The sequence below is a fragment of the Epargyreus clarus genome, unplaced genomic scaffold, assembly GCF_041222505.1.
Source record: "Epargyreus clarus isolate Ecla_fem2 unplaced genomic scaffold, WU_Ecla_fem_2.2 ptg000014l, whole genome shotgun sequence".
Taxonomy (NCBI): Eukaryota; Metazoa; Arthropoda; class Insecta; order Lepidoptera; family Hesperiidae; genus Epargyreus; species Epargyreus clarus.
In genome coordinates, this window is record NW_027332222.1 from 5,155,181 (window position 1) to 5,180,700 (window position 25,520).

General features: G+C 36.7%; 2 protein-coding genes across 3 annotated transcripts; one reads left to right on the forward strand and one right to left on the reverse strand.

Moving 5' to 3' along the window:
• Window positions 1–942: 942 nt before the first annotated feature.
• Window positions 943–14,245, forward strand: LOC140747264 (ATP-binding cassette subfamily C member 4). Of its 2 annotated transcripts, none has more exons than XM_073079582.1 (29): window positions 943–1,081; window positions 1,501–1,595; window positions 2,146–2,299; window positions 2,952–3,023; window positions 3,815–4,016; window positions 4,434–4,571; window positions 5,153–5,237; window positions 5,405–5,561; window positions 5,705–5,918; window positions 6,186–6,321; window positions 6,406–6,486; window positions 6,571–6,668; window positions 6,800–6,956; window positions 7,295–7,491; window positions 7,611–7,693; window positions 7,772–7,895; window positions 8,137–8,304; window positions 8,627–8,793; window positions 9,339–9,518; window positions 9,768–9,915; window positions 10,231–10,381; window positions 10,697–10,924; window positions 11,294–11,457; window positions 11,758–11,892; window positions 12,197–12,352; window positions 12,598–12,718; window positions 13,113–13,351; window positions 13,731–13,871; window positions 14,187–14,245. In XM_073079582.1, the coding sequence occupies exons 1-29, from the start codon at window positions 1,005–1,007 to the stop codon at window positions 14,214–14,216; spliced, it is 4,098 nt and encodes a 1,365-aa protein (XP_072935683.1). In that variant the 5' UTR covers window positions 943–1,004; the 3' UTR covers window positions 14,217–14,245. The 2 variants fall into 2 exon arrangements, with proteins under 2 accessions (XP_072935683.1, XP_072935686.1); XM_073079585.1 differs by having other exon boundaries at window positions 1,064–1,200.
• On the reverse strand, window positions 14,227–25,127 carry Sec5 (exocyst complex component secretory 5). The gene is made up of 17 exons (XM_073079586.1): window positions 24,892–25,127; window positions 24,499–24,651; window positions 23,847–24,039; window positions 23,440–23,551; window positions 23,197–23,356; window positions 22,649–22,863; window positions 22,325–22,440; window positions 21,960–22,096; window positions 21,075–21,262; window positions 20,233–20,397; window positions 19,445–19,597; window positions 18,733–18,927; window positions 16,486–16,658; window positions 15,919–16,147; window positions 15,266–15,438; window positions 14,877–14,936; window positions 14,227–14,512 (listed from the first exon to the last, which is right to left on the reverse strand). The coding sequence occupies exons 1-17, from the start codon at window positions 24,998–25,000 to the stop codon at window positions 14,428–14,430; spliced, it is 2,616 nt and encodes an 871-aa protein (XP_072935687.1). The 5' UTR covers window positions 25,001–25,127; the 3' UTR covers window positions 14,227–14,427.
• Between the last annotated feature and the right edge of the window lie 393 nt (window positions 25,128–25,520).

The window sequence follows — 25,520 nt, forward strand, 5'->3', positions numbered from 1 at the left end:
CAGTTGGTGCCGGATCGTATACGTATGCATTGTCCATGAGACAACTGAAAGAAATATACTTAAATTAAACAGAGTATTTTCGTATTTAAAACAATACCGAGATAAAAGGAAGTAAATTTCATTACAAATAGATGCTACTGGTTACATTTTCAACAAGATAATAATAAAAACAAGAATCATCGACTTAAACAGAACAACTGAAGCGTTCTAAAACTATCGGATAATATAATTGTAACTTAAAAACTCACTGCTATTAGGCAAGCAACTCCAAATAACGTTATAAAAATTATATTCATATTTAATATAGTTACTTAATTCGAATGAAGATTTAATGTTCACATAGTCTCCTTTTATACAGCAATAAACAAAAACATCTATTATTTCGACATACTGTAGAATTACCTAGAAATAGTAAATAGACGTTGCGTAAATAAAACATGATATTGAGGTAATTTTACTAAAATTAGTAAATAGTCACGTACCATATTTTTTAACGTCACCGATTATCCTCTTAATTTGAGGATTAATAAAACGTCAATTCAATTTAATAAATTAGAACAAAAGAATAATTTACTATTACGACTGATAGTACTTATCATGTTTAATTACGTTAATAGTTTACATCTTATGAAGAACTTGTTTAAAAACTACATAATCAGATAAGAATTTAGCAGACGTCTACTTACTATATCTAAGTGGGGTCTTTGGACGTAGTTTCCATAGCTGTGTTATGGGGGGTTTAAACGTTCAAAAACATTTAAAGATAACATAATATCTCCCGTAACTCCCCTTTTAACGACTGACTCTTACGCCAAATGTCTAGACATCCGGCGGTCTCCCAGAACCATAGGCCGAGGGCGGGCCGCACCTGCCACCACTTTAGTCCGCCAGTGCATATGCCGTGCATATGCGGTATAGCCGTCACATATTATAAAGTCGGTAAGTATTTAGTCACGACCAACTTGAATTCTGCCCCTAATTCAAGGTAAGATTTGAGAAGTAAAATGGATACAGGTCCAAAGCAACGGAGACAATCAAATCCGCGATACAAAGCAAACTTGTTCTCTATTCTTACTTTTGGGTGTGTATTAAATGCTTCGTTATTGGTCTTGGCCATATGAAGAAAGTTATACATATAGTTATAATCAACAGCAAGACTTATATAAGAACCTAACATTGGTGGTGGGAGCTAGCCTTCACGTACTAAAATTTCATTGATTTTCATTATTTTCTTATAATAGGAGACATCTATGCAGGATTTATTAGTCGTATTAGTCGCGGGTTGTAGGTTTCTTTCATAACTATAACGTTATGAAAGAAACGACCTACACATTCAAACCCACCCACAAATTCAAATATTTTGTGAGGTTTTATGGTAGGTTTAGCTAAGTTGCCACTACCTGGCTTCTTTCTAGTTCTATGAAGAAATAGAAATGAGATATTTTACTGCAAGGTAGGTTTGCGTTCACCGCAACCTATACATACATATTTATTTTTCAGTTGGACATTGGAAACGTTTATGCTGGGTTACAGTAGGGATATACAAGAAAACGACTTATACGCACCTTTACCAGAACACCGTTCGGATGTGCTTGGTAATTAATTGTTATTTAACTACGCCTTTACAATATTAGTAAAATTCTAACGTGCGCTTTGTATATTTTAAGCCATTTTATCGGACCTGTAATATATTACGTGATACGTTCCAAACGTGGTTAGCGTAATTTGATACATATGTAACAGTAAAGGTACGTACCCTGTACCTAGTCATTAAAATTGCATACCTACTGTCTTCAGTTGAAAATGAAAGATAATGTAAATAAAGCAATGTATCATACATTTACACAAAAAGTAAACATATAAGCCTTTTTAAGAATCCACTTTTGAACGTGGTAGAACCCTTTGTGGTTCGACTCCTGCGGCACCACCGCCACATCTATTTCTGTCTATAAAAGCAGCGTTAAGCGCTGCTGTGTTCTGGGTTGAGGAGTGTGGTAAGGGAGACTTACTTTTTCGGGGCGTTCCAGCTTAGCCCTCAGGGATAGCGGTGCATCTGTGGCCGAATATCTAATCCTATCTGGGGTTCATTACAGATGTCCATGGGCGACAGTAGCCACTTAATAATATAATTCCTGTTTTTCAAAGGAGATGCAATGCAAAAGGGTTGGGCACGAGAAGTGGAATATACCAGCCGTCAAGATTCCAAAAAACCAAGCTTATGGAAAGTTTTATTCAAAGTATTTGGACCTGAGCTTATGTTATATGGTCTGATACTCGCAGCCATGGAGTTCATAATAAGGTATGAATAAGTATATTCATAATAAGGTATCATAATATTATATACCTAAGTAAGTAGTATGAAATATTTTAGAATTCTTTGAAGTTCGACTGCGGCCTACTACTATCTCTTAAAATAATATTAATTTAATCATACATTGAAATTTCGTACCACGACCTCGTTAAAGTAAGATTGTTTTTATAATATTACAATAAGCAGTTTTGTATGATTTAGATCGAAATTATTCATTCTTTCTTCATTAATTCTTCATAAATTAATTATTCATTCTTTTTTAGCTGGAAATTTATTTTTTTAAGCAAAATATGAGAATTTCAGTTGGTGTTATACAATGGATAGGCGAAAAATGAATAAGGGTTTAAGTTGACATCGCTCGGCAGAATTAAATAAAACTGTTTTAAGGAGGTCGTGGTACGAAACAAAATAATGTTTATGCACTATTGAAATAAAACTTTCCTGAACTATGATGGTTTTTAAAAGATGGTGGTAGGCCCCCAGGAGTTTTAATAGAATACTTAAGTGACAATTAATTTATAATACGCACAAACCTCGAAAAGTAAAAGATGTGTGCCTGGGATACGGATCGAACCGTCCCACGGAAAGTTCGAATTCCAATACAAACATAATTATCGTCATGTCCTTTTTTTTTTTTTAGATTACAACAACCCTTATTTCTGGGGCTTCTTCTTCGCTATTACAGTCCAACTCAAGAATTATATACCAATTCGTAAGTAAATTTAATGCAATACTAGAAGACCCGGCAAACGTTGTGTTGCCATATAAATAAAAAAATGTTTAGGGTGAACAACCCGTATCACTTAGAGGTATCAAAAATAGATAGTAGCCGATTCTCTGACCTACTGAATATGCATATAAAAATATGGTGAAAATCGGTAAAGCCGTTTCGGAGGAGTACGGTAACTAACATTGTGACACGAGAATTTTATATATAAGATACTGTCCATGAGTTACTATGAAACGTTAAAATAGCAAATGAGTATGCAGCCCACCAGTTAACCCTGATAGTACACATTAGTAGTCACTACCACCCACGGACAACTATAACGGACACCATTTAGAACAGGGCTTTTACTTAAAACCGACGGCCTCATATGTTAGTTGGCATACCTACCAACGAAACCCAAGAACTGCTTCACCCAAGACCCACCCCAATTGAACTCTATATATCTCATTTATCACCATAACAAGTAAACCAACCCGGTACTGGCAGCTGACGAGTCTTCTGGCAAAATGAGAAAAATCAAGAGTTTAAAACTTTGTCTACCAATTTGGCTAAGTACCAATTGTCCGACTTCACATAACAAAGAACTCCCAAACACAAAGCAATTGTCACATCTTCCAGTACCGTTGCAGCAAATGATAAACAAATTTCAATAATAAAATAATACCAATAAGAGTTACTGTTTAATCACCTTTATTTTTTAGTCATACCAAGTAACAAAGTGGTGCAGGATTAGTATTAAAAAATGATAAGGACGATGAGACATGTTGTTTCAGCTCTCAATCCACATATTTATCACGTTTCTACAATTACAACAATATGCAAGGTGCGATATCGTGGGGGGAGGCTGTGTTCTTCTCTTTCGGCATTGTGTTTTGCAGCATGGCCAACGTCCTCGTACAACACCCCTTTATGATGGGGGTAATGCACATCGGCATGAAGATGAGGGTTGGCGTTTGCAGCCTCATCTACAGAAAGGTGGTTATGGAATAAATATATATTTCAAAATTTACGAATTTGATTAAATGGTACTGCAAATCCACCGCCATTTGCAAAACTCCTTTAGCGACTTCCCGCTACTCGTCAAGAGATGGCGCTGCTGAATCACGCTATCACAGTTTTCTAAATATCTTGCATGTATACAAGTTCCGAAGAGATACTGTCGGAGCACGGCCGCTCCCCGGGCATGATCACCTAGCCCGGCGGGAGATCTCCCTTTGCCAAACTGCTATGTTCTGAGCCGTTTCAACTGGACCTTTAGACTAAGTCTATGTGAACTAGACTAAGTCTATGTACTTTTAAGTTCTAAGGATATCCATATATCCATATTATTCCTTTGTTACTGTTGTGACGTACAAAATAACTTAATTAGGCATTTATTGTTTTTGTTTTAAGGCTTTGAAAGTAAGTCTTCAAGCTATGTCAGAAAACAGCGGAGGACTTGTGGTTAATTTGATGGCAAACGATGTGAACCGATTCGATTCTGGACCTGTTTTTGCTCACTATCTCTGGATTGGACCTTTTGAAACAATTGTATGTAAATTCACTATATTATAAAAACCTAGTGGTTCGAAACTTTTGGTTTTGTCAAAAAACATCTTAAGGAAACCTGCACGCCTGAGAGTTTTTTAAAAAAGTTGTCAATGGTGTGTGCAGCCTAATAATCTGCATATAGCTAGCGCGAGCAAAATTATATTTCTCAAAATTATCTACTATATAATGGATCTTTGCGACGGTACAGAAAAAATCTCCGTTCAGTAAGTTCTTTTTTATAATATAGGAGTAGCAGATGAGCATGCAGTCCACCTGATGGTAAGTGAATACTGCCGCCCATGGACATCTGTAATCAACCCTAGATAGGATTAGATATTTTTTAAGGTCGGCCACAGATGCGCCGCTACCCTCGAGGACTAAGCTGGAACCCTTCAAACCAGAACACAGCAGCGCTTAACCCTGATGTTATGAAGCAGAAATAGGTGTGGCGGTGGTGCCGCCGGAGTCGAATCACGAAGGGTTCTACAAAGGGTACTTATTGTTTAGTTGTTCATTTTTCGAAATGATCATTCGCAACCTACACATTGACACAACTTTAATCTCGAATATAAACTTTTCAGTTGATAACAGCGTATTTGTATAGAGAAATGGGAATGCCTGCGATTTATGGAACTCTCATAGTTATAGGAGTTGTCCCATTTCAAGGCGAGTAAACAATGTTTTAAATTTAATGTTTAGTTGTCACGTGTTTTAATAATATTGACAAATTACCGCAGTCGTACGTGTCTATTACGGTTATTTGTATTAATGCTGTAAGCGATTATTATTTACCCAAAACAATGAGTAATAATGAAGTAATTCCTTTGTCTCAGTTTTTCTTGGCACACGCACAGCTCACTATAGGCGGGAAACAGCTAAGAAATCTGACGAAAGAGTCCGACTGATGGACGAGATTATAATGGGAATGGAGGTGATAAAAATGTACACATGGGAGCAATCCTTTCGAAAAATCATTGATGGTGTGAGACGGTAATATTGGAACAAAAAAGATTTATATTCCCTATAGGTTTAAGCAAGTCTGTGTCATGGATCGGCTATTATAAAGCGTCTACTGAACTGTATGATAAGTCTGCAAGCTTGGTTAGACACAATCTGAAATATCTATATTTCAGCCAAGAAATCGGCTTTATCAAGATGACATCTTACATTCGTGGAGTAGTGATGTCGTTCATCATGTTCACGTCGCGGTTCAGTATCTTCATCACCGTGCTGCTCTACGTCACCTACATCAACCGCATCACCGTGGAGAAGGTCTTCTACCTCACCTGCTACTACAACATCATGAAGCAAACTATGACGCTGTACTTTCCTCAGGCTGTCGGACATGTAATGATTTTCAAATAATCAGTAACGAGTAACTAATTTGAAGGAAATATATGCGATGAAGATCAAAATAGTAGTAGTAGAATACTTTAAGGAGTAGCATAAAAGTAGATTTTTGGTACATTATCGCATTTCCACTCTATTTCCTGTATCTGAAATTAAATAAAAACAAAATCTCCATTAACATGGCATCAGTTTATATTCAGTTGATATCAGTTTAATTATACGTAATTGGGCAGCAAATATTGACGATATAGGGCTTTGTTATAGATAGCAGAATTAATTGTCGCGGTACAAAGAATCAGGAACTTCCTATTGAGTGAAGAGTGCCAGCTACCGGAACGACCATTAAATGCAGAACTGTTGCTAGATGCTAATAAACCTAAAAAGAGGGTCACGATACTTGGTTGGTTAAATTACTTTATTCAATGTTTCAATATAAGCATCTTTGTTCATAGTGTATCTTAATTTAAAACCCTTTGTCATCTAGATGTTGACCTTCCAAACCAAACGAGGAATCGTCCAAATAGACCTGTACCTAGTACTTCAACAAAGGAAACAAGCAAAAAAGGTAGAAATTCGTGAATGTCATATTAATATCGATATATGAATGAGATGTAATAAGTATTTAACATTAAAGTAATTGATTAAACAGACTCAATAAAGGATGAAGTTGTAGTAAAATTCGAAAAAGCCAGTAGTCGTTGGATAAAATCAGCAGAAAAAGACGATGTAGAGGACATAACATTTAATGTAAGTGAATGTATATACGACCGTTTTGGAAATAAATACGAATTGACATAACCGTAAGAGATTCTATAAGAACCAAAATGGTATTACGTAGGTATATCATAAGATTTTGTAACGACTAAGTTTGTTTTTAGATATTTTCAGGAACATTGACAACCATCATAGGAGCAGTAGGTTCTGGCAAATCTACTTTACTGCACATGATGCTGCATGAACTGCCGTGTTCTGAAGGGAGCATGAGCGTCGTCGGATCAATAAGCTACGCCAGTCAAGACCCTTGGCTGTTTGTTGGTAAACAATTTTAATTTAAAGTAGATTATGGAGACAATATCATTGACTTCATAGAAACTAAGGAAATTAACACAAAGATAGCCACACGTTTAGAAATAATTTTACGTAATTATATTAGAAATCATAAATTTTATTGTCAGATTTTAACGGATTAATTCAGGCGGTTAGAAATAATACACCTTCTGACGAATACTAATGGATCCGTTAAGAAATACTATCGCAAATTGCAATAAACAATACGCACACCTTAAAATAAATTAATAATTCCTTAAATCCTTAAAGCCAGCAGAATTCAATATTTTTATTGAACCTGTAAAATAAAGCATATGTACTTACAGGTTCGGTCAGACAGAACATATTGTTCGGCCAACCATTCCTAAAAGCGCGATACATGGAGGTTTGTAAAGTTTGCGCGTTGGAGAGAGATATTTCACTATTCCCTCACGGTGATAAAACTATTGTCGGCGAAAGAGGAGTGTCTTTGAGTGGTGGTCAACGTGCTAGAATCAATTTGGCCCGAGCAGTATACAAGGAGGTAATGTAATAAAAGCATGAACTTTAACTTCGTATTAAAATTTCGTAAAATATGTAATTATTTATGGACATCAAATAGGTTTTTTTTAAATGAGTACTTACGCTACAATCTTCTTTTAGGCTGATATTTATTTATTAGACGATCCCCTATCTGCAGTGGACACACAGGTCGCACGGCACTTATTTGAAAACTGTATTAAAAGGTTAGTTTCGATAGCACTTACCTATTTATCAATTAAAGTTATGGCATAATTGATTAATTCATTCACATTCTTCTTTAGGTACCTGTCGAAAAAAACAGTGATACTAATCACACATCAACTGCAGTTTATAAAATCAGTGGATCAAATCGTAATCATGGATAAAGGCAAAATCCTTGCACAAGGAGAATTCGATGATTTGAATGTAATTATGTAAAATTTACGAAGAAATCCTAATTTTAACAATGAATATTACGTACTTTAAAAAATAATCTTAAGCTTCGTTAAGTAAATATTTTTTTCATGTTAAATACAAACTAAATGACAATGATCGTAATGTTTGAAATAATATCACGAGCTGCATTGTTTACGTATCTACTTACTACATATCCAAGTTGCGTAAGAAATACTGATAAATATAACTTTAATTAATTGTGAAATTGAAGGAGGGTGAACTAGCGATAATAAAGTTAATGCAAGAGAAAGTTCGCGAGGTACGGGAAGACGACACAACTAGTGTTCATAGCACGTCAACGCTACAACCCAGCACCATTAGCTTAGCAAGATCTCACCGGTCTCATTGGTCACTAATATTCGACAGCATTAGTATTGCGGTAAGTGACATAATTAGTACTAATACTAATATTTGAAAATGTATACCATGTCCTCTAAATATTCTACTTGATTTATTATTATTCAGTACAGATGGTTTTTAACATCATCTACTAGATCTGGAAGAGTAATATACTTGTATTCAAGTAACTATATCTGTTCTTTCTATTTCTCTATTCTTATTCTATTGTAGAGCTTTTATTGTAGAGCATTTTTTTCAGATTACTTCATTAACACAACTACTTATGAGTAATTGCATTCATCTAATACTTACTTAATACCCAACTACATATTCAGTCAGTTATGTTTTTTCTGCAATTACAGGATCAAAAACCAATAGCAGAAACTCAGACAAAAGGACGCGTGCAAGGATCAGTATACAAGAAATATTTCTTAGCGGATGCTGTCTGCCTTTACGTCACCTTCGTGTTATTCATGTTCCTTCTGGCACAGTTCTTCGCGAGTGCTAGTGACTACTGGATAAGTTTATGGTTGGACTGTTAGATATAAATTAATTCAGTTCAATGAGCTACCCTACAATTGTATACTTTACATCTAAATCTTTTAGGGCAACATCCCGTACTTGCTAAAAGATTGACAGGTATACGGAATCACGTTGTCGATATTTTTCTTCACATTCTACGTATTAAAGCGAACACAAAATTGCATGCTCGCTTTTTTCGTTGAGAGCTTCCATAGAAGTTGAAAGAACTTTGCTTTTACTTTCATTGCATGTAACTGGAGCGGCGATTGCCTTTTGTATATACTTAATTAAATTTTAAAAATATTCTTCGTAAGGCATGTACATTTTTTTTATAATATAGGAGTAGCAGACGAGCATGCAGTCCACCTGATGGTAAGTGGCTACTGCCGCCCATGGACATCTGTAATCTACCCCAGATAGGATTAGATATTCCTACCTGAGGTTGGCCACAGATGCGCCGCTACTCCTCAGGACTAAGCTGGAACGCCTTGGAAAAGTCTGTCACCCTTCAAAACAGAATTATATTGTAATTCCACACTATTTGATCAATAGGAGCCAGGCCGAAGACCGTTTGACTGGGGATGCCACGATGGACACTATGTTATGGATGCAATATGGACTTCAGAGAAAAGCATTCGTTTTGATCTTTGGAATATTCACACTAGCGACAGTCGCAGTTGCGTTGATGAGAGCTTTCATGTTCTTTTCCTTATGCATGAAGTCTTCTATCAAGTGAGGGCCCACAATACATTGTAGATCTAAATATGTGACCATGACACGGTTTTTTTTTCGATGGAATCGATTGAGGTTCATATTATTCTGGCTTTAATAGCAATGTAGCAATACCAGTATATTTTTACTAAATTTCATTGGTCATTTTATCTACTTTAATTATTAAATTCCCTCAATATATCTTTAATACTAATTTCATGCGGAACTCTGTATTTATTTGTCCTTCTATTCAACTTAAGATTTTTATAGATTGCATGACCAAATGTTTGACTGCATATCGCATTCTCCAATGAGCTTTTTCCACGCGAATCCTTCAGGACGAATTCTGAACAGATTTAGCAAAGACATGGGTTCCGTAGACGAGTTGCTGCCCCAAGCTATGCTGGATTGTTTTCAGGTTTACAAACATAATTTAATATTAAAGTCCAAGTTTTTAATGATAATATATGGAAAAAAATAATAATGAAGTGTTTGTCTGCACTTACAAAATAACTGTCTTTCTTTAATTTAAAAAGGTTGAAAATGTTGACATTAAGCTTATTTGAAAACTATGAAACATCAAAAACCTTTCTTTTGTTTTCCCTAATCTTAGAAATAGTTGTATTTATTTTCATAAGTCCTTGACAAACAGGTAGAAAAGTTTATAAAGAGTTAACTACTACACGAGGTCGTTTTTCAAACGTAATATTTTTCTAATTAATTTTCTTTTTAGATTATTTTAAACCTTGTTGGAGTTATATTGGTAATATTAGCAACAGATGTAACTCTCCTGATAGCAATTGCCACAGCGCTGATAATATTTTACATATTTCGACTAATTTACATAAGAACAACTGGCGCAATAAAACGGTTAGAAGGAATAAGTAAGTACAGGGTTAATTTAACCAGACTCTAAATGGATAGATTTGAAATAAACGAATAACGATATTAGTCTTACCTTGGATTTTATATTGACGTTGCCTTAATTTTTTTATCATCTTCTGACGTACAACATGGCTTACTGTGGCTCCTAGTACAACCCTGCAACGGAGAAACTAAAACCATCCTTCTGTACTGGATTCTGTCTTCTTTCCCAACTAAGCCTAGTCACAAATCCTCCATCAAGCTGTAAAGCCCATCAAGATCAATTTTACAATAGGACCTGAAGGATTTCATATTAATCAAACTTACTTCACCAGCTCGCAGTCCAGTCTTCAGTCACGTGAACGCTACAATTCTTGGATTACCCACCATCCGGTCATTCGGCGCGGAACTGCTCTTGGCTCATGAGTTCGACCGCCACCAGGACCTGCACAGCGCCGCGTGGTACCTCTTCATCACGTGCAGCCGGGCCTTCGGATACTTCCTGGATGTCATCTGCCTGTTGTTTATCATTTGTGTTACCTTCAGCTGTTTGATGAAGACCGGTTCGTACTAGTTCTAATCCTGAGATATGCTGTATCATTCTTAAATGGTCCGAAACCATATGCGTTGATCTTTTGAAGGCGCGTGAGCTAAGAACAAAATTTTAGATGGACTTCATGATCATTTTTACATTTATATCTGTTCGAATTCCATCCAAGTCTACCAGTTGAAATTGATACTGCTTTCTTCAAGTAGACTTCTACGCTATCTGCTATAACCACTTGACAACAAATGGATATAAAATAAATTATAAGCGACGCCTTAAACCTTTTAATTTGTGTAGGACACTTAACAAAAATCTATCTTAATATAAGTTATATACTAACTACCTAGTTAAAAGCTGCCTATGTTTAAATAATTATCTTAAACAGACATGGAAGGCAGCAACGTAGGTCTAGTGATAACTCAATCGATATCTCTGACCGGCATATTTCAATGGGGGATGCGACAGTCAGCAGAAATGGAGAACCAGATGACCAGCGTCGAACGAGTGTTGGAATACACCAAGTTGCCACAGGAATCTACTGTTATGGCTGCAAGTATTCATTGCTTCATCTATCCAAAATAAGTAGATAATCGCTAGGAAACAACCAAAAAATATTAGATACCTAGTTGTGTACACAAACTTTACATTTGTATTTATATTTTTTTAGGAAAATTTGCCGTAAATTATAATTAGACTGAGTAAATAAGTTCTTAGTAATAATGCTATAAAGTTTATTCTCATATAGAAAATAAATAGAATACACTGCAAGTTCATAAAAAGCTTGTAAAAAGGACAAGTCACAATATCTTAGCTCGTCATTGTTAGATAAAATAATATTATTGTTACCAGGTACCTGATCAAAAGCCACCACCTGGCTGGCCTTCAGAGGGCGCTATAGATTTCAATAATCTCAGCTTAAAATATACACCAGATGGAGATTACGTTCTACATAAACTAAGATTCAACATTCAACCTCAGGAAAAGGTATTATATTCCACCTATTCCCAAAGAAGAAAATATTGTGTTGAGAGACATCTCACTCCTTTTTTTCTTCTTAAAAAAATATCACTTTATAACGCCGCTATTAATCCACACTTAACCTATAGTTAAGAACTTGATTTTTCTCATATCGAGGGAACTTTGCTTGGCATGGTGTTATGTGTTGCTAACTTGCTAATATAATAGTTCCTCCGAAACATTACAAAATTTTAATTGTCTTATAACTCATTATCTTTGTCTATATTCTCTTTTGCAAACAGCTTGGTAATACGTGGAGATTTATTTACAGATTGGTATCGTGGGCAGAACAGGAGCGGGGAAGTCGTCCATCATACAGGCTCTGTTCAGACTGGCATATTTGGAAGGCGTCATTTCTATAGACGGTTTAGATATTTCGACCATAAATCTAACAGATTTGAGGAAAAAGATATCTATCATTCCGCAGGTATCTAAAGAAATGAACATTTAAGACTCTAGTTTCATAGTACTTATAGCCGTAATAGTAGTATGTGGTAGTAGCCGGGATTTTGTTTCGGATGGTTGGCATGGTACACCCAAACCGTCCGTCCATTATTACGGTTATTATAATTTTTGGATTTATGGCCGACTTTAGTTTAGCAACGTTGTCACGATTTTATTTTAGGTGGATTAAAAGCCCTTATTTATTAACTACTTATTTAAATATTTCAGGAACCAGTATTATTTAGCGGTACTTTGAGAAAGAACTTAGATCCATTTGACGAATATTCTGACGCCCTATTACTAGAAGCTCTCGACAACGTGGAATTATTATCGGAAGAAGAAGGAATTGGTATGGCATTAATGATACCTCTATTTTTGGTTACTACTTAAGGGCCATTTTTTTTGTTTACGAGGGGGAAACCTTCATAAGGTGTTGTGCCGTGTGAGCGACGCAGGGTTATGTGGAAATCTTAAACTACTTAGGCACCTACTATGTACACAACATTTTGCTTATTTACTTATGAAATGACTGTATTTTTGGTAAATGTTTCTTTGCGCACTGACAAGATTAAAATTATGGGTCCTCCCCAGACTTTTTTAAAATAGAGAACTATGCTAATTATTAACTTAATAATCTTTCGTTTACGCCAACTTATTTTAAAAAAAAATATTATAATTTATAAATGTAGTCTAATACGTAACTATTTATTAATCTGTGCTAATACATGAATACAATTTCAAAGCCGCGCTCTACAAGCAAGTATCAGACTGCGGCTCCAACTTCAGCGTAGGCGAGCGTCAGCTGGTGTGCCTCGCGCGCGCCATCGTCAACAACGACCGCATACTATTACTGGACGAGGCCACCGCCAACGTGGACGCGCAGACCGACGCGCTCATACAGACCGCTATTAGAGAACACTTCAAGACGTGTACTGTGCTCACTGTGGCGCATCGGCTGAATACTGTCATTGATTCTGATAAGGCAAGTCCTGTATAAGATTTAACGGAAAGTTCCTACGTAGAAATAATGTACGGAAAAATAAAAACCCAACGTCCTCGAAAGTCCACAAAAATAATTCTGAGAATGATCAACATTTTCGATTTCAAAAATTTAATGTAGAACATTTAAATGTAGATTAACGTAGATTAATGTTAAACTTAGCGTGTCTTGTAAACGAATGTATTGGCTTTTTGGAGCCCCTCTTATGTCGGGGGCCTTAGGCACGGGCCTCCTTAGGGAAAAGACGGAATAGACTGACAAAAAAACGATCTAAGGCTGTGTATCTATAAAGGCAATCAATAAATAAGGTTTTTATAACTAATAACTATGTATTGTATGTATCTAATAACTATGTATTCAGATATTAGTGCTCGACGCCGGCCGTCTCATGGAGTTCGACCACCCACACATACTTCTCCAAAACAAAAAGAGCTACTTCAGGAAGATGGTCGCGGAGACTGGCCCGTCCATGGCACAGTTTCTACACAAAATGGCTGGAGAAGTAATTTATATTTTTTATCATATTTATACTGCACTACATACTACTATATTCCGGTATACTAATACTTGCAACAGTCAGGCACTAGCAGACGTCTATTTTTTTTAATTCGTTTTCACAGAGTTATCCTTTTGCCTGTTGAGTCTGATAAGTCTCATTCACTCACAATATAATTGCAAAACCAAATTAAGGTTATATTAAAAACATACAAGATCGGATGGGTTTATGCTCACATCCGTTGTTAATATAATAACTAATTTTATTGTTGTTTTATATAATAAAATTGATATTGAAATAAAGATGTAATACTTGTTTCAGAATTACAAAATCATGAAGAAGGATCATTAAAAGACATTGGTTTTAAATTATTTTATAATAATTTTCATATATTTTATTCTTATCTTAAAGATAAATAAATTTATGTTAAATATGCTATTCTTTCATCTATACCTTTATGTATACATAATATAACTCATAATCTAAGCATTTCTACATTATTTATAAAAAAATATTTACATACATCATGATATTAAATAATGGATTTATATACAATTGACTGTTATACAATCTCCATATTGCAATTGAGGCTAGCGAGCTGCAGCTCCATTTTTTTCTTGAACCCTTGCACTATAGTGTCTATTTGCCTGAAAATATACAATAGTAAAATAAAAAATAGGAAACATGATTTTCGTTGTAATAAGAGGGAGGTAAAGTCCGCGCTAAACTTCTAGTCCGCTCTGAAGTTAATGCGCGCAGGTGTAGTCAGAGAGCCAATGCGGTCGAAGACAACTACAAGCATATACTCCGTAGCAACAGTAAGGGCACACTAACGTAACTATGTACCCGCGGACGAGAGCGGGCCGCGGGCGGGTGCCGGGAGGGTTCCGTGCTGCCTTCGTCCCGCTGATCTCTACAATTTGCTGTTGCGACGCGACTCGTTTCTATATTCAGAGCGGACTAAGCGTTTGGCGCGGGCTCAACCTAAGTGATATATCACGTTATACTTACTTTTTATCCTCTTCATTCTCTAATGGGGGTACTCCTGCTAAGACTTCTGCTAAGTAATTTCTGAAAGAGAAATGGAAAACTGTTTTACGATCTTAACAACTTAACAAACAAGCATATTCGTTTAATGGAAGCACGATGTCCACTTAAAAGTAAAGATTAACTTAACAAACAAGCATATTTGTTTAATGGAAGCACGATGTCCACTTAAAAGTAAAGATTAAGTAAGAAATTAAAATGTTAAATAAACATACTTCTTGATCTAATGTGACCTATAAACATTAAACGACTTAAGCCTAGATCCAAAAGAGCTTTATTGGTCCGGCACGCCGTCAGCCGCGCCAGCTCCTCGCACACGGTCCGCAGGTGCCGCCCGCCCAGCACACACTCACTCGGCCTTCCTGGTGAGGTGGTCCGCGCAGGCCAGCCGCAGCAGCGCGCAGTCGAGGCGCCAGGCGCGGCCGGCGCGGGGTGCACACGTGGCCAGGCGCGCCAGCTCCTCGCACACGGTCTCGCAGATGTCGCGCACGTAGCGGGACGACGCCGCGCCGCATACACTGTCCACCTGACGTACGATACATAACATTAGCCCATCTTCTGTATAAGCGCAATTTCAAGTAAATCGCTGTGTCACGTGGCTGCACCTGCACGACCGCGCACGCAACACTTAAAATACAATTTCTATTCGTCGTCATCAACCCATTATTGTCCCACTGCTGGGCACGAGTCTCCTCTCCGAATGACAAGGATTAGGCCATAGTCCATCGCACTGGCCAAGTGCGTATTGGTAGACTTCACGAACCTTTGAGATTTTTTATATAAATCTCTCAAGTATGCAGGTTTCCTCACGACGTTTTCCATCACCGTTTTAAACAAGTGATAATTAATTTCTAATACGCACATAACTTCAAATATCAGAGGAATTTGAACCTCGAACCTCTCGTGCGAAAGGCCGTGTTCTTAACTATTAGGCTATCACTGCTTACAATTTCGATTACTTTTTTATAATATTCGAAATAACTACGCAAAACACACAACAACTCACCTCCGCATGTACAGCAATGAGATTATTGATGATCTCATACATGTACGGCCTCGCGTCATCAACCACTGCGTCGGGGTCTGGCTGCCGTCCCATGTACATGCTGGGCTCGATCGTGCCCACTAGCGGATCGCCCTTGTGCTCCAAATATGTCTCAGCAATACTAGTCTCCAGGTTGCTGAGCGCGTCCTTCGTAGTCTGCAGCGCTAAAGCTGGTTTCGGGAAGGTGAATCTGTATAAAAAAATGATAATTTATAGATGATGATAAAGAGACCTTCCGATTTCAGGGAAATAATATATTTTATTTTGTACAATGCCAAAAATCTAATTGACACTGCTTAGCAAAACATCCCTTAAAACCTTGTCGAAGACATTTCAGCTAGAATAAAAATACCCTTGACAGTTACTGACCTGTGGAAGAAGCTCTCTGCTCTCGTCAGTAGCGCATCTGTTGCAATTGATTACTGTGTACCAATCGATGTGTCAAAGGCATTCAAAAGACACGTGTCATAACTCGTTCAAAATAATCTGCAACCGATCTGACGAAGACCCGTTAGACACTTCACTCGCCTGTCAAACGCAGCAGCGATATCGGGCAGCACGACGCGGCGCGTGTACTGCGCGTTGGCGGCGGCGATGAGCAGGCGCTGCTGCCAGCTGCGCGCGCGCGAGTCCGCCAGCCGCGCGCGCGACTCGTCCAGCCGCTGGTCCAGCGCCACCGACAGGCTCGTGTTGTTGAACTCCTGCGATACATTCAATAAATAATATGTAGCTCTGATCCGGTGTTTAACAAAAAATGTTGTAGCTGAGGCTCGTGTTGTTGAACTCCTGCGATACATTATAGTCTGCGTAAAACTGCTAGTCCGCTCTGAATATAGAACTTAATCGCGTCGCCATAGTAAATTGTATGACTACACCTGCTCAGAACAACTTGAGAGCGGACTAGCAGTTTGGCACGGACTATACTTTTTATAAATAATTTATAGCTGTTAACGGTAATGAGTGAATCTTTGGTAGTATGTTTCTTTATGTTGCATTTTTTTCTCTCTTTAATATAAAGATGATAAGGAAAGATATTAAAACTTAGCCCAAAAGGTATTGCTTTTTTTAGCTACCTTAAATACAGCTAACAGATAAATGTCGTGTATAAAATTAAATATAATATGAAAGATCCATGGAACAGAAAAAACAAGTGGAAGTGCTAAGTAGGCGTGGCGCGGCTTCCACTACTAGGCGTTGTTACTCTCACTTGCCTTCAAACGAGTCTACTCATGTTTGAGCGTCGGTTCGAGACAGATGTTTGTCAAATTCTATAAAATAAATTATTAAGACATATTATGCTATTTTGGAATGTAAAAATAATAGCAGAAAGAAGACAATTAAAAATGGAGGTGTTTCGTACCATCACTGAGTACAATTTTATTTTATATTTCCTAAAATCTTAAAAATATCAAATTTAAAAATAATTTCCACATAGTCACGCTAACATCAACCTTAATGCTTTCAAATAAAGTTCATTTTTTAATTGATTCCACCATACCAAAACGTCTAGAAGAATCCACGCTACTCAATAAGTGATGGGGGCAAGTATAATTTTTCGTATCGATATTTTACAATATACATTATTATAAAGGGAAAATATTATATGTATTTAGAAAATAAAATTATATAAATCTAAAATTAGGTTCTTGCGGCAAAAAGTATCGTAATACCTACTACGTAATAGCTGTAACTCACATAGCTGAGGTGTACTCACATATCATATCTCTCATGACATAATTATCTCATTATTTTTCGATGGCTTGGATTTATGAGTGCTACTAGTAAGGAGAAATAGACCGATGCTATATAATTGTTAAGGATGCGAACAATTACTAAATGTTTAACATTTATATATTTACTTTATATCATTTACAAAATATATCTATGTACAAAAATACGTTAACTATGTAGTACGTAGTATTTAGAGTCTTGAACATTTTAACCTAACTATTTTTTTTATAATATATTTTTAAAACAAATTTAAAATCTGCGGCAGCTTAAATAGCTAAAAACTTCATCTGTTACTCTATATATGTAACAAAATCTTAAGCTGCCCTTTTCAACAGCATCGGTTTGCTTTCGGGAACATTTTCGTTTCGTGCATTCATTTTTAGGATGTAATACTTATGTTTTTTATTTTACTTTTTAATAATTAATCCTTGTTTAATTTTAATTCTATTCTACATTTATAGCTAGCACAGTAAATCGATGAGTATCGATAATTTTATCGTAAATAAACTCTTTTGTCACTATTCCAGTAGGAGAAATATTACGCAAGTTTGGTCCGTAAGTTTAAAGTGCTTAGGGCTATAATTGCATAAAGCCCAATCACTGCCATCTATGGTCAAATAGCGGAACTACATTTTCAAATACTAAATGACGTAAATGCTTTTATGTGTTGTAGAAAAATAAACTTTAATATTATACGCGCCTAAGTTGTTTTTACATATTCATTCTGTATATTTTAGAATACTTTCGAGTTAACTATAAATGACCAATAAAATGATATTTACTTTAGTAGTGTTATATGTAACAAGTAAAACGCAAGTGTGAGTTTGGCGACAACGGTTCCGATACATTCGCTCGTACTTACCACTTCTACTTGATCTTCTTTTCTATGGAAAGATCACATAACATAAACTACTTTAAAATATTTTTTACTTAAATGAACATTAAATGGCCATATTTATTTACATAATAGGTCAATTGATTTCGGATGGACTGTATATCTTGAGTTAGAAGTACATATATTTTGTCCTTGAGCCTATATCATACCTGATCATCATGATGCAATGCGAGATCTTTCAGCACAGTGACGTAGGCGAGGAAGATGGTTTGCGTCTGCTTCTGGAGCGCTATGAGCGGCTCGCTGCCTTCGCTCAACAGAGGACTTTCCCTCCGGCCGCTCGTGAACACGCACTTGTGGATCGATGATAGCGCTTCTGTTATGTAGGTTTCCAAAAGGCTTGGCTGGAAAGACAAAATGCAATGTGTTGACTGAACTTTAGTATTAGAAGTCAAAAGAAATCTATTTGTATTTATAAATATATAAGAAATATACGACCGCATCAACATAGACAAAGGTAAGTGATTCTTGAAATTAAATACAGCCCAAAATACACAGCAATATGTTGGTTCCGCTGTTCTACTCGGTTTAACATTATAATCCCTACTTAACTTGTAAATTCGTTTGATTTAAATACTTATTCTGAAAATAAAATGATTGGCAATACACTTTACATGTGATAATATATGTTCGAATGAAATGGCACATGCTTTAGCATAGCGAAAGTAACATAGGTGGCCTTGTTTATAATTTTCTATTTGACCAATCAAAAAGACCGTATCATACATAACTATCATACTCATAAGTGATACTTTTGTGAAACAAGAGCGGTAATGTTTTACGCCCAAAAACCACGTGACCTCCGCTTGGCGCCTCTTTCACTTTTTTTTACAAAGGGTGAAAAATTTACAATATACTCACAAGTTGCGTGATAGCGCCGTAGTCGGAGAAGTCCTCGATCTTCCACGTCTCGAGGTCGGGCAGCGCGCGCACGCGGCGCAGCGCCCGCTGCAGGAACACCGCCATGCCGTGCACGCGGTACTCGAATATCACCTTCTCCACTATGCTCAGCGGCTGCGGACAAATATATCTGGATAAGATCGCCCTTGTATAATTTGCACAACTATTGACATGATGAGAAATGCATGTAGCGTCTCGTACAGTGACAGAAAAAAATATCATCATCATCATCATCCAAACATTACTGTCCCATAGCTGAGCGCGGATCTCCTCTCGGACAGAGAAGGATTGGGCCATAGTCCACCGTGCTGGTCAAGTGCGAATTGATAGACTTCACATACCTTTGAAAACTTTTATTTTTATTTTTTAAGTATTCAGGTTTCCTTGCGATGTTTTCCTTCACCATTTAAGCAAGTGATAATTATTTTCTAAAACGCACATAACTCTCAAATATTAGAGGTGCCTGGAATTTGAACCTCGGACCCCTTGATCAATAGGACGAGTTTCTAGACCATAAGGCTATCACTGCGCGAGGCTTTTCACATATAAATATTTTCCTGAATTCATACCTTAAATGCAATTTGTTTGCGGATGAATGGACGAAATTATGTCGATACTGTGAGCGACATTTGTCACTGTGTTGTCTCTAATATAATTGATTTTGCAGCATGTTAATGAGGTAAAATAAAAGAAAGAAATAAATATATTGCTACCAAATTGGCTTAATTACTGTCAATGCGTAGACCTACCTGTGAAGGCAGATCCAGCTTGAGCAGCGAGTCGTACGCCTCGCGCAGATGGCGCAGGTTGGCCGCGAGCCGCGCGCTCATCGCCTCCGCGCTCGCCGTACCGTTTCCCAACAAACACGCGCGCATGTGCTCCGCGAACAGCTCCACTGCCGCTATTATCATTTCCTGTACGAATATAAAATATTTGTATACTGAAACATTTTTATTTTATAAAATCATTTTATTTTTAAACTGGTGGTATTATGGTGCTGGTTACTATCAAAAACATAAAAATATGTAGTACACACTTATACAACGCCAATGTAAAGATTAAAATTATGTCTTAGCAGTGTACGTGTATTTCCACACTCCGCGCCCCAAATCTTTGCGAGGCTTAACGTACGAAGTATGTTCCAATAAACGTTCGTAATTATTGTAATATATTATGTATAGTTCTATCTTCCGCTTAAGGTCCATGAGCTGCGGTACATCGTTGACAGACACTTGTCACCTTGAGCTCGGTGTGTCGACCCGGCACGTACACCTGACAAACAGTACCCCCTAACAAATACTCGTGACCGTGAGCTTGGCGTGTCAGTTTGGCTCGCGCACCTTCCGTCTCTGACGTAACTAACTACCAGATGCCCGTCACCTTGAGCTCGGCGTGTTGATCTTGTCCGCGCACCTTCCGTCTCTGACGTAACTAACTACCAGACGCCCGTCACCTTGAGCTCGGCGTGTCGGCCTGCCTCGCGCACCTTCCGTCTCTGACGTAACTAACTACCAGACGCTCGTCAACTTTGAGCTCGACGGGCCTGACCAACTCACGAGTCGTGCGTGACCCTACCAGAGGCGCTCGTCACCTTGAGCTCAGCGTGTCGGTCGGGCGCGGCGGGGTCGCCGGCGAGGTCCTTGGCGAAGTACCGCTTGGCGAGCGGCCACAGCGCGTGCAGCTCGGCGGCGAGCGCGCCGCACGCCGCGCCGCACCACGCCGCGCGCACCGCGCCCCACGCGCCCTCACCCTCCGCGCCATCGCGCGCCTTGCGACGACCTGGTATAATATGTTAAGAAGAGTTGGTGCGAGCTGTCTAGATTCGAAACGCGAAAGTGCATTTTTAAAACGCTATAGTTCGTTCGCGTTAAGAATGCTGTGACTCATCAATGCAACTGCGGGGTAAGGGTAGTGTTCATAATACAAACAAATTATGTTTAATTGACATATAAAATATTATATTAAAATTAACCAAAGGTAATAGTGAAATGAAATGAAATGTCTTTATTTTGTATAGGCCTACAAATTGTCAGTTACATTTTTTTCTTACACTACCACCGGATCGGAACACAACCTCAACTGAGAAGATCCGGCAAGAAACTCAGCGGTTTGTCTTTTTTGTTATTTATAACCAATTTTTTTTAATATAATTACAATCATGTTTACATAGTAATGAAAGTTAGCTCCAGTATATTCGTATTTAACTCATAGGCATCAGGGCCACATGTAAAAAGTTATATGTCTTGTTTAACATGATCATTTTTTTTTTGCATTCCAACTAATTTAATTGCAAATAAGTGATGTCATACATCAGCACGGAATTATGTGTTTGTTAGCGACGGGCGTCACTTTCGGCCACGCTAAAAATACCCTCGGATCTATCTTGTCACACACACCAAAACAAATGTAAATTGATAAACGTTTTAATAAAAAAAATTGAATTTCAAATACAAAATACTAAAAGAAGAATTTGTACCTTTTTCAGTGGACTCCTGTTCCTCCTTCTGCTTGAAGTGATCCTTTACTTTGTTCATCAAACTCATCAAGTAATCCTTGCGAGCAACTATCGCTGTCCACGCAGCGTCGCCTTCCCAGTTCAAACTGATAAGCAGTCTGCAAGAAATTATTATATTACATATATCAACTACCTAGCAATAGCCTGTTAACCAAACTAACATTACATAATACAACTAACATAAAATGGTAATATGAAATTTTCTCAGTAAAGCGTTTTAATATGTTCTCTGCTTACAAGTATTAGAACTTTTACAAAAACCAAATTTATTGAATTATAAAGGTGCTCTAGTGTCTGAACTAATGTAACTACATTGTGTACCATACCTTATATACTTGGTTTGTTCTTGGACATTAATGGGCATCGTCTTCATTCTAGTGTGCAATTTCTGCTTCAAATCTTCAATTTTCTTATCTATTTCGTCCAAGATTTTTTGGAAGAGCTGTAACAATTTGTTCTTTATTAAAAATTAGTCTTATCAAGTTACTTTTATATTTTCAAAATCACAATTTTGGTTTTGGTCTGTATAGAGTAACTATAATAATACAAATTCTTGACAATACCTGTGAGTAATGAAGTGAAACATTAAGTACATTATTTTAAAATGAATTTAGAAATAAATTCTTACCTTACTTTCTGAAATGTCTTACCTTAACATCAGTATTTCCAAACAAGTTCTTGACTCTCGTGTAGTCATTCACAACAAGATCATACTCCTTCCTGCGTATATTCTTATCAATAGAAGCAGGCAGTTGGAAGAGGAACTTGTGTCGAGTGAGCAGCGAGAGCGCCTCGCGCGTCTTATCCGCGTTCTCCTTGCGAGATAGGATCTCGGAGAACAGAGAGTTTGCAAGCTGTATTGATTCTGAAATATCCAAAATGCCTTTTTATTAAATAACATATTTTGATTTAACAAATAATGCAAGTAGGTGCACTCTGAAACTTCCTAAAGAAAACTTATACGAAATGAAATAGCCACAATGGCATAAAAGTAATCTTTTGACCAAACAAGAGATCAAAGGTCATAGACACAGTTTTTTTGGGATTATTTTAAAATTACACTTCAAGAGTGGCGCTAGTGGATGGTAATAATAAGGTATAATATTTGTGATAAATTAAGTTCTTGTGAAATATTTTACCTTTATCAAAACCATTACAAGTGCTATAAGCAAAGTCAAAGATAAATTAAACTATATACCTTCAATAGCAGCCTGTAAACTAGGCAAAGGCTCCTTTCCATTCTTCCTCTGGTCTTCCTCATACATGTTCTTGAGTAAAACAAGGCGATCTAGTTGGTCCATTACTGCTCCAGTGTTTGCTTTTAAGAAACTCAGTTGCCCCTCCTTCTGACCCTCAACCTAAAATAAAATATATTTAAGTAGAAAGTATATAAAAATTTAAAAACTAAACAAATACATAAACATGCCCTTTTAGTTTTTACCTTTCTCTGTAAGAAAACCATTCCTGCCTTTAAGTCTTCATAGGAAGTGTTGCTGTGATGTTCCAGCAGATACCAGCCAGGATGGAAATTCTCATCTGACAGCTTGCCAGAACTGATATATAGAAATAACAATTTAATTACCACTATTTCAACAAGTATTATATACTAAAACTTGATAAAAATAATGTTAAAATCAATGTATTCATTTTATATACTTATATCTATAATATCTATATTAATTTGACTAAAGTATTTAGTAAATTATGTAAGTAAATTATATGAATATTAATAGCCTTACAAGCCTTATCAAATAGTAATACTTTTCTGATTATTATAACTATTTCAAACATCCATCACATTAGTGTTTGCATCCATTTTATATTTACATTCATTTATTTTGTACTAACCCATCAGGAAACAGCTCATTCAGCTCCTCCTCAGGGAACTTGCAGTCATCCCCTTCAGTGGAGAGCCCTAAGGGATCAGGAGGGGTGTAAGCTGTGGGTGACATGGGTCTCCTGCCCCACGGCACAGCTGGTGGTGCTGCCTCTTCCACCCATACTGCACTCTCTTTAACGGGTCCTATGGATTCATGGTACCCTACAAGGATATTAAGTTTGTTATAATTATGGCAAAGAAGTCTGTGCATGAATTCTACCAAATATATATAGACATTGCCTTACAATTGTATAAAAAATGTCCCAAAAATCCCACTTTTTATATAGTTGTTTTATTTTTTGAGGATGGGTATCGGGTAAGATTCTACTACTTATTTTACATGATTGTTATATTTTTTAGGGATGGTTTCTATTGGGTCTAAAATTGGTTTACATTAATATATATTATGCAACTCAATTTTACAATACCCTTCTAGCACACCACAATATGAAGCTGTAGTACTCATTTTGTGATAATAAACTATTTTAACTATACTTCTTTTATTATCATTTCAATCCCTCACCCAGGCCAATGTATTTTTTCAATAAAACTTGAAGAAAAATTGTTTATAAAAAAAATACAATGTGTATTTTATAAGAAACCTCGTAAAGGTATACCAACCTCTGAACTGCACAGTAGAGGTGCCTTCCCCACCAGACCTGGTAGTGACTATGATATCTCCTCGCCCCTTACAAGGCCCGGATCTAGCCACTATCTTGTTTTTACTCTTCCATTCCGCCGACAGCAGGCAGTCACACCCACATATCTTGAGACCTAGTTAAAGTAAATATTACATTTGTAATTCAACCTATACTACTTATTTTACTAGAATTAATTATTTTTTGTACAATATAATTATTAAAAACTATTAAAAAAGGGGAGGAAACGAAAAAAATATGGATCAACAATTCTATTCATTCATAAGTTTTACCTTGACTGTACTGAAATTTCTATATATGTATAAAATTATGTTTACAATGGGAAAGTTGGAAACACATATTCTTAATAACATACCAATCAAGTCGGTTACACTTGTCCCCAGGAACTCCCCACGAATAGTAACTCTCGTGCCCGGAGGCCCCTCTTTTGGGGATATGCCCGTGACAACAGGAGGAGGGCCCATAACTTACTTATCAATGAGTATTTAAAGTATACAATGAACCAAAATTTAACTATGAATTATTTTCTTTACTCTTAGAATAAATAAATAAATAAAACATTTGGATTTGTCGAATCAACCTACTTGTCAAATATTATTTGACACAATGGCAGTTACTCTGACTTTGACATTGACAGCATTGAATGAAAGGTATTTTATACAACTTCTTTTGCCACCCGCTGAAGTTTTATTTTCGGACCAAAATATTAAAGTATACACTACAAATACAATACAAAAATGCTTTATTGTACACCAACGAAAGTATATCATTGAAATAATTGATTTCTGTTGTAACTTTTTATTAATAAAATATTCTTTGGTCATTATTATTATTATGTTTGATCCATACGTAGCGCCAGTTCCCATTTAGCCCCATTGATAGATCGATCATTAATAACGGATGAATAATATGAACAGCAAGACCTGCAATTTATATTCAAAATTTTGAATAATCTCAAGATTAAAATATAAATACTTTTATGTT